The 10,315-nt window shown below is 39.4% G+C and overlaps 1 protein-coding gene across 1 annotated transcript in view; it reads right to left on the reverse strand.

Moving 5' to 3' along the window:
• The window catches only part of LOC113054775 (beta/gamma crystallin domain-containing protein 3), a 24,292-nt gene extending 23,140 nt beyond the window's left edge, over positions 1-1,152 (reverse strand). The window contains exons 1-2 of the mRNA XM_026220575.1: positions 840-1,152; positions 239-344 (exon numbers count right to left, since the gene is read on the reverse strand). Of these exons, the coding sequence (XP_026076360.1) occupies positions 239-344; positions 840-946 (213 nt within the window). The 5' untranslated portion in view covers positions 947-1,152. The remainder of the gene's footprint in view (positions 1-238; positions 345-839) is intronic.
• Positions 1,153-10,315: the final 9,163 nt, after the last annotated feature.

Genomic DNA, 10,315 nt, shown 5'->3' on the forward strand with positions numbered 1-10,315 from the left:
TGGAATAATAGTGTATTGGTGACTGGACACATGCTTTGCTGCATACTGTGTTAGAGCAGTCAGCTTCATTGATTACAAGTAAAAGTTTACACAAAACTCCATGAGATGATCTGAAGTGAGTGAGAGTTTTGTGAGACTGACTCCTGAAAATAGCAGTGAAACCCGTAGAAATGCATGGGACAAAAATAGTGTCAAAGTAGACTTGCTATAAGCCAGCGATCGACTGCTGGAGGTGTACCTGTGACGGATCTTCCTGTGCTGGGTCCAGGAGCTTCTCAGGTGTTTGATCAGGATCTCGCTCAGAGCTGCAGGACACTGCCGACCCATCAGCCTCTCTGACCTCACTGAGGAAATAAACAAATCACATGAATATGCAAAGCCTTGATAATGAACTCTCAACTTCAGCCACAAGCCCAGATACCTGCCTGCAGCTCCAACTGTTCATGGATATCAGATTCTCTCCAGAGACGAGAGAGATGAAGCATGATAAGACTGACACACCCTGCAATTGTCTAAAGCCTCCTTTCTTCTAAATATTTTCAGGCCATTAGGACAGGAGAAAAAACCCTACACCTAATCCAATCATCTGCATTAAAGATACTTGAAATGCAGAACAAATACAGTGTTGTGGTGGTTTGATTGGCACAGACTGACACAGAGAGAGAGAGAGAGAGAGAGAGAGAGAGAGAGAGAGAGAGAGAGAGAGAACAAATACACAAACAACACATGAAGTTCACCAGTGCCACATACACACAGCAAACTTATTCAGGTTTGAAACTGACTTCGACTTCACTCGTTAAAGAGCTAAAAATAGTCGAGACCGAGTTGCTGAGACAAACCTTCCATTCCCCTCGCTGTCCGCGGATTTATTTCTGGAAAAGAATCTGGAGAGGTTTCTGGCGAAATCCTCGTGCCAGGACATCTGCCTCTTCAGATCGGACATCATGTGGACACTGCCGAACCTAACATCCGAGAGTCGAGGCCGAAGACAACTTCCGATCGAGCTCGGATCTCCACACACACTTCAGACGAGAGTTAGAGGAAGTTTGTTTGGGAGGAGTCTCCGTCAATCATCAACTCATGCGAGAAGCAGAAGAATATTCCTGACAGGATCCGAGCACAGATCTGCGACAGATACAGTAGAAGAGAGAACCAGCAGGAGAATAGTTAACAGAAGAGGAACTAAAGCGCTTTATAAAGTGTGTCAGTCCTCCTGATGTTTGAGGAGTGAAGCAGTGGAGAATAAACGATGGAAAATCAACATACACAAACACACACACTTACCCTGATTCACACGTTATGCTGTATAACTAGCTCAAACTTTATTATTAAACGCTATTTAACTACTGATGCAGCTAACACTCTTCTGACATTCAGATTAAATGTGCATAATAAAGAGATGATAAGCACTCACTCTGGTTATGAATGGCTGATGTATTAATGAATCGATAGATAAAGATAATGAAGATTTAATGAGATGTTTGAGAGTTGGGGACTCTTTTCTGTTCCAGTGGCGCCATCCAGCGTTCAGTGACCGCAACGCGTTTGTGTGAGAGAGCAACGAGATGTTTATCGAGTTAGGGTTGCACAATCAATTCTGGTAAAAGGAAAAAAATACAATAAAAGGGATAGTTTACCCCCCCCCCCCAAAAAAAGACAGAATTTACTCTTAACACCAACAGCATAAACAACAGCAACCAAATCATAAACATCAACATCAGCAGAACAACGTGAGGTTTGAATCTCAATCATTACATGTGTAGAGCTGCACAAACATCCAGGTCTCATTTGAGACTGAACACACACCAACCCAATGAGAATAATAACAGTCATTTTTATCTGGCAGCTCTCTGAAATAAAACATACGTGTTACCCTTTCGTGGAAAAGCTCGTGTTGGCTCAGAATGAGGCTTAACATAATTGGAGCCACATTTATTACCGAGTTCTAGCAGAGGAAACAGATCACATGTTACTTAATTATCTGTTTTATTTTCAACAAAATACATTTCACTGAGAGCTGGTTGTTCACTTTCTCACAGAAACCAGCAGCCTTTACTTGATGTTATGAGGAAACGAGATGTCAAATAAAGGAGTGTTTCTGCAGTCATTTGACTGAATGTTTCATCAGACGCTTCGCCCAAACATGTGGCTCGTGTGGAGGTGAGTCAATAAATCCAGCAAAAACAGCCCTTAAGCGGAGTAGAAACTGTCCCATAAAGCACATCATATCGAGAAACAGAGGACTGTCCTGATGCCTCAGACATTTGGACTGACTGCAGCAAGGTGAGCTTTCATCAGGAAAGCTGGATGATCATTTTGGCTTTGACATCTGTCGTATGACACACAAAGCCGGAAGCCATATGTCTGCCATCAGGAAGAGAAAAACCAGTCCAGGGGCCACCAAACAGAGGAAGAACTATTAGTCCCCGGGGCCGGGCCACAGAATAAAAGAGACTGTGTGATATTATAAATGCAGAGCAACATTTTCCAGAGCAAATCAGCACTTTAGTCTGCGTTTCATCAGCGGCTGGGTTCTAGTACATTATTCCACTGACTATGAGAGAGTGATCTGTGCTGGTGTGATCAGTGCTGCCTGATGAAAACAGTCTGCAGTCTCACACTTTGAATAGGCATGAAATAAGAGAAGCGTTTGGTGAGCGTCTGCTTAAGTTAGGTTAATTGTGCAGCTTTACAGGGTCAAATTGCATTATACAGCCACTCCAGCAGAATAAATGTTTTCCACATGCTTGTGAGAGACTGATTATTCACAAGACTCACAGTAGCTGGATGGTTTTAAGATGGATTATATTCACTTGGTTGTTGTGGATCACCGCTGTTCAAGAAGAGGGTTTTTGCTTAGATGTTACTGACCTGAACCCAGAATCTAAACACACACACACACAAAACTCTCTCTCACACTCAATTCAATTCATATTGCTTCACTGGCATGACATACTTAGGTACATATTGTCAAAGCATTGTACATAGCAGAATAGAAACAAACAAAACAAAAATACATATAATATATATCCATAAACAAATAAAACAAAAGTATATGTAAAATACATCCATAAATATATTTCTATAAACATTGATGGTACTACTAATGTAGATGTGTTCACTCTTTACCTCTTAGTTTGTGGCATTTGTAAATATAATGTGCTACCACAGAGGAAGCAGGTCCTTCACCCAGAAATATTCTTAATTTGTCATGTTCACTGAGTGACTGGAGCTCAGGAGTGTTGTGCTGTATTTGACTGTACAGTGAGTCTCTCAGAGATGTGTATTTGTCACAGTCTCATCTGATCCTGATCTACACTCGTCACAGACTCGCTCTTCTCTAGGTAACCAGCTCTTTCTGTGTCGTCCTCTCTCTATGGCCAGCTGGTGGTCACTCAGTCTGTACTTGGTCAGTAACTGTCTGTGTGTTATATTCCTGACTGAGAGCATACTGTACTCTCTGCTGAGTTTCAGATAACACTGGAGGCCACTTTGCTCTTTGGTTTGTTCTTTCCAATACTGTATGTACGTCTCCTTCTCTTCATTCATAATCGATTTGATTCTTCCATGTTTTTCAGGATTGGTGATATCGAGTGCTTTGTTAATCAGTTCTGACACCATTACACAAAGATTGCTTTACAATTAAGAGAATCTTCCGAACTAGAGTTTAAGCGGATCCAGAACTTTAAAACTCTTTTTTTTTTTAATGATTAGATTTAAGGGGAGACAGGCGTTATTAGGAGTGTTTCTGTGCACATGAAAGATGCTTCTGCTATGGAGTCAATTTAACGCCGTATATACGCCAAAAAATTACGTTTTGCAAAAAAAAAAAAAGTTTTGCAAATGAAAATTAAAGTATTGAGGAAAATAAATTTGCTTTTTGCAAACAAAAATTAAGAATTAATGGTCATATCTATTAATTTATTTGCAACGCTGCTTTTATTTTGCGTGTCAGTCTAGTTTGAGCTTGCGATACCAGTTCCCTCCCTTATAAATGCGGCATTTGTGGGCCGCATTTGAAGGATCCTACGAATTTGGACAGCCTTCGTCGCGGCGCTGTGACGTAACATCCTTCAAATGAGTCCTCCGAAGGATGTAGACCCTGAATTTGGACACAGCCATTGTGGCACTGTTTTGACGTGGGGGCGGAGTCAAGGGACGGGGGCGTGTACAACACGACTTCCGGGAAGTGACGTCATTGGCCCGAGACGCAGCTCACTGATCCAGGTACTGTCATTATGAGCAGAAACTTTCGAGTGGATCGTTTATTCTTATTCAGTAGCATTAAAACATTCATGTTTTCATTTTATTTACTTTATTAACAAATACACTCTTAGAAAAAAAGGGATGATTGGGGTTCTATACAGAACCATAGGGTTCTTTACTCAACTCCAAAGAACCTTCTATGCTAAAAAGGTTCTATAATGACAAGAAAGAACCCTTTTGGCACAAAGGTTCTTTAGGCTATTATTCATTCATTCATTCATATCATTAATTTTGTGACCATTCACATGCATTCATAAGTGCATTTGAATACACCAAATAATACAGTGTAATGCACTCAAAATGCACATGCGCACTAGTATGACTTCATTATGTAACTGTATGTTAGCCTAGATGTGTGCACTTTTTAGCCACAATTTTTTTTGTTTTTGAATATACTTGATACTGTTAAAAGGCACATCATTAAAACAAAAAATAAGAGTTCATGTATCACACCTAAACATGCGTGGAAAACGTAATTAGAACTAGTTACTAAATTAGTTAAAAATGTCTATCCATATACAGCTATGATTCGCGATCCCCAAACTGACTCAAATGATTCGCGAACAGGCTTGAACTCCCGAACTGACTCAAATGATTCGCGAACAGGCTTGAACTCCCGAACTGACTCAAATGATTCGCGAACAGGCTTGAACTCCCGAACTGACTCAAATGATTCGCGAACCGCTACAAACTCCCGAACTGACTCAAATGATTCGCGATCCCCAAACTGACTGAAATGATTCGCGATCCCGCTACGAACTCCCGAACTGACTCAAATGATTCGCGACCCCGCTCCGAACTCCCAAACAGACTCAAATGATCCGCGAACCCGCTCCGAACTCCCGAACTGACTCAAATATGATCCGCGAACGCGCTCCGAACTCCCAAACTGACTAAAATGATTCGCGATCCCCAAACTGACTCAAATGATTCGCGATCCCGCTCCGAATTCCCGAACTGATTCACATGATTTGCGATCCCCAAACTGACTCAAATGATTAGCGATCCCGCTTCGAACTCCCAAATTGACTCAAATGAATCACGCTCTGAACTCCCGAACTGACTCAAATGATTCACAATCTGAAGTTCCCATCCAAATCAAATGACACTGCCAGCACTTCTATTGGCTTGGTTCTCTAATTTCATAACATTTCCTGATTTTAAGGTACGAAAAGTATGTTGTTAACACATAAAATATCAATATTTCCATTCCGAACTTCTTTCCACGTCAAAACATCCACGAACATAACCAGGTGAGCATATCACTCTCTCACTATTTGATTGCTCTAGTCTTTATCCACTCAGCATCATCATCATCCACCAATCAGAACACACGAGAACTCTTTGACCACAGCTGCTGTGCTTCAAAAGCTCTTGCAGCAGCTCAACACTGGTTTTCTCTACTTGAATCTTGCAGATCATGACTTATATCTACTCTTCCTCTCCCTGCAGTTTGGTAATAATAAAGATTCCTCCTTTGAACTCCCACCTCTTCTGTGTTCTGGCTCTGAATTAGCAGTGTTTTCTCAAGTTAAAGAAGTTGTTAACATGAACATCTGCTGTTTATTTCTCTCGATGTGCACACTTTTATAACATTAAAATGTGTATTGTTTCATTTGGTTAACTGCAAGTGTTTGCTTAAAATCTTTTAACTTGTGGAGGACGCCAGCGCACAGAAGCGTTCTTTGTTTACATTAGTTCAGAAGAAAACGCAGCTCTGAAGTTTTTTTGTAAATAATAGCTTATACTGTAAAAGCCAATGTAAACTAATGTAAACAAAGAACGCTTCTGTGCGCTGGCATCCTCCACAAGTTAAGAGATTTTAAACAAACACTTGAAGTTAATTAATATAAAACTAATATCGATTATATACGGCTAGCCTTTATGATTGAATGAATAAATGAATGATGCATTTATATAGTGCTTTATTGTGTATTGTTGTCCACCCAAAGCACTGTACAATCATGTGGGGGTTCTCTCCTCAACCACCAGTAATGTGCAGATATACATACCGTATTTTCCGGACTATAAGTCGCACTTTTTTCATAGTTTGGCTGGTCCTGCTACTTATAGTCAGATGCGACTTATCAAAATTAATTTATCATGAACCAAAAGAAAACATTACCGTCTACAGCCGCCAGAGGGTGCTCTATGCTGCTCAGTGCTCCTGTAGTCTACCCCTGAGAACATGGAGCGCCCTCTCGCGGCTGTAGACAGTAATGTTTTCTCCTGGTCCTAAATAAATGCGATTTATAGTCCAGGGCGATTTTTTTTTTTTTCTCGTCATGACGTATTTTTGGACTGATGCGAGTTATACTAAGGTGCAACTTATAGTCCGAAAAATACGGTAATGATAAAAATAATAATAGCCTTATATGAATATATATTAGGCTACATAAAAAGGCACGATCAACGAACTGTGCTATGGAAAATATATATATTATATATAAATATTTTATCAATCTCTGATAATCTCAGGTTGCTCTGGTCACCCTGGTTTGTTTATTCATTAAACTCGTGGACACGACATTATCACCTTCCCAAGAATTAATATCTCGTGGCCATGACAAAACTAAACCAAAACACTCAAGTTAAAAAATATATATATTATTATTAATTTATGCCAGTAGTTATGTAAATAAAAAACTAATTTGTGATCGATATGAAACTTGAGTTGTAGACCTCTTTAATAATGTAGGTTATAGTTTATGAAGTGAATTGCATTATTTTACATTAAAACTAGCAGTAACTCTGAGCTAATGTAAACAAAGAAGGCTTGGGTGCGCTGGCGTCCTCCACAAGTTAAGAGATTTTAAACAAACACCGCTCTGAACTGACTCAAATGATTCGCGAACCCGCTCCAAACTCCCGAAATGATTCAAATGATTCGCGATCCCGCTCCCAACTCTCGAAATGATTCAAATGATCAGCGATCCCACTCCGAACTCCCGAACTGACTCAAATGATTCGCGATCCCGCTCCCAACTCTCGAAATGATTCAAATGATCAGCGATCCCACTCCGAACTCCCGAACTGACTCAAATGATTCGCGATCCCGCTCAACTCTCGAAATGATTCAAATGATCAGCGATCCCACTCCGAACTCCCGAACTGACTCAAATGATTCGCGATCCCGCTCCCAACTCTCGAAATGATTCAAATGATCCGCGATCCCACTCCGAACTCCCAAACTGACTCAAACGATTCGCTATCCCCAAACTGACTCAAATGATTCGCGAACCCTGTTTGAACTCACGAACTGACTCAAATGATTCGCGATCCCGCTCCGAACTCACGAACTGACTCAAATGATTCGCGATCCCGCTCCGAACTCCCAAACTGATTAAAATGATTCATGCTCCGAACTGCCATTGACTTAGTTCTCTAATTTCATACCATTTACTGAAATTAAGTTAGGAAAAGTATGTTGTTAAATAAAATATCAATATTTCCATTCCGAACGGCTTTCCGCATCGAAACATCCACGAACATAACCAGGTGAGCAGATCACTCTCTCACTATTTGATTGCCCTATTCTGCACTCATATCCTCTCTCTCTCTGTCTCTCTCTTACACACACACACAAACACTCTCTCTCTCTCTCACACACACACACGACGCAGGTGTAGTGCTTGACAGGTCTCTACAGTGCTGATTTTCTTCTGTAATAAATGACTTGACTAATGACACCGAACAGAGGAAAACTCTCCAAAGACGCTTCTAAGCACTCACACACAGCAGCTTCATGCAACAGAACAACATCAGCAGTATAAACATTTAAGTCTGTTTATATGGACGATTGTGTGTCTAATAGGAGAGTGATTAAGTGCTCAGGCTGCCAAAATCATTAGCAACCCTAAGCTCTGCTCTCTCCGAGCACTCAAACACTCTCAGATACACACCAGTATTATTCACTTATTACGATTTCAAACCTGAAGTCGGTCATTGTTTCTAAATAATAAACACTAGAGGGCAGAATTGTTCACAACTAAACATTTGTGACTTCACTGCTGAATAAACGCATATTTCAAAGAGGCTGAACTAAAACATAAACGCTCCATAATTCATGCGTAATATAGATAAAAGCTTGTTTCATAAGAATAAATATTGGAATATAATATTTTGAACCTTCAGCATTAAAACAGCCTGTATCCTTTAGAGGCTAAAAAAGTGAATATTGTTCAATTTTGAACAATATGTTTAAAGATATTTAAAGTTGCTTTTAGTGTCTATAACACTGAATACAGAACTGAAATTATCCTGATTTCATCTGAATGATAGTTCGACAGAAACAGACTGTAAACTAGTATTTCACACACACACACACACACACACACACACACACACACACACACACATGCTTTTCCCATGACAACGTGATAGTGGCAAATGCCAAATACAGAAGAACATTTATATTATAGTATGAATGAATGACTCTTTCAGAATTTCTCTAGTAAAACTTGACCTCTTTAAGTTAAAAAATCTATTACACAAATCTATTAAACAACTTCTAGAATAGCTAGAATATTTCAAAGCAGACTGTTTCAGTCGGTCTTTATGTCTGGCAGAAGACAAGAGCAAATGAAAGCAGATTTCCATCTGGTTTTATGATCATAGATGACAAAGTCAAAAAGTTTTTTTGTATTTTGGGTAATGAACCTCAAGTCCATATTTTGAACTTAATTTGGTCTGAACTCAAAACAACACCTGTCCACATGCTTTTAGTTAGTGATAACATTTATTTTGAGTGATATGAAATCATGAATTGCATATGTTTTAACAGGATAAATATATTGATAATTGTTGTTTTTTTCACGTCCAAAAACACAAATTACTCTGCGAAGTTCTGTCAAAGTTTAAATACACAGTCAATAACATTTAGAGTAGCGATGCGCTGGTACCATTTTTTCAGAACTGATCTAATCTGAAAACAAAAATTCTGAATATCAGCAGATACAACAACAGCACAGTTTTTTAAAATCAATGTAGAACTTCTATACCTCAGTGTGGATCTGATCATCGCTGTTCTATGTGTTAAACACAGCCTACTAAATTAATATAGACAACTTCATTATACAGAAAAATAAAATGAAATAAAATATATAATCATAATCTATGACAAAAACACAATTATAAACTAGACTAGTGGATAATTCAGCAGCAAAAGTAAAAAAAAAAAAATATTTCACAATAATTTTATAAAATCTAAACGGTGAAATAACATTATTCAGTGGGGAACAAATAAAAGTGGTTAAGTGTAGGGTAAATCTGGTCAAATGTTACACATTGTTCTTAGTTTTGTTATAAACTACATTCACGAAAATATATTTACTTGTTTATTTAAAAAAATGCACATTATAGATAGATAGATAGATAGATAGATAGATAGATAGATAGATAGATAGATAGATAGATAGATAGATAGATAGATAGTAGAATAAAATTAAAAGACAACAGTAACAGTAAAAGGCACGATTAGGATCGGTCTGACCGATATCTGATCGGAGCCGATTCGATAAGAGTGAGTTTGGATCGGCTCCTCAGCTCTGATAAAGTCTGTGAGTCTGGATGTGATGTTACAGACGGACTGAGATCTCCTTCTTCTCGAGTGTCACCAGAGCAAACGCTTGATCGGAGAACTGCTCGTTAATCATCAGAGCCCGACACCTCGTAAATTTTCTCTCTTCATATTGTGAGAAACACACGGACTCCAGTACAGTTTCATCTCAGCTGATCAATGAGCGCTTTAGTTTTCCCTCGCTCTCATTATCCGCTCATAAATGCTGCCGTCTATTAGAAATGCAGTATGTGTATGTATTCTCCTAACAGCCGGTCGGAGTGCTTTCCTCTCTCTCCCTTTCTGATGCCCTGCCGTCTGCACGTGTGGATTTTCCTCTACACGACATTTTAAATTGCGATTGACCTGAAAGACTGTGATCGCTCCAGTTCAGAGGAAAACACTTCAAGAGGTGAAAAACTGTGAGCTGAACACCTGGAAGAGAGACGATAACGAGCGGGACTTCTGCTCCTCTCTCTCTCCTCACAGACG

Source organism: Carassius auratus, chromosome 35 (genome assembly GCF_003368295.1).
Source record: "Carassius auratus strain Wakin chromosome 35, ASM336829v1, whole genome shotgun sequence".
NCBI classification, from domain to species: domain Eukaryota; kingdom Metazoa; phylum Chordata; class Actinopteri; order Cypriniformes; family Cyprinidae; genus Carassius; species Carassius auratus.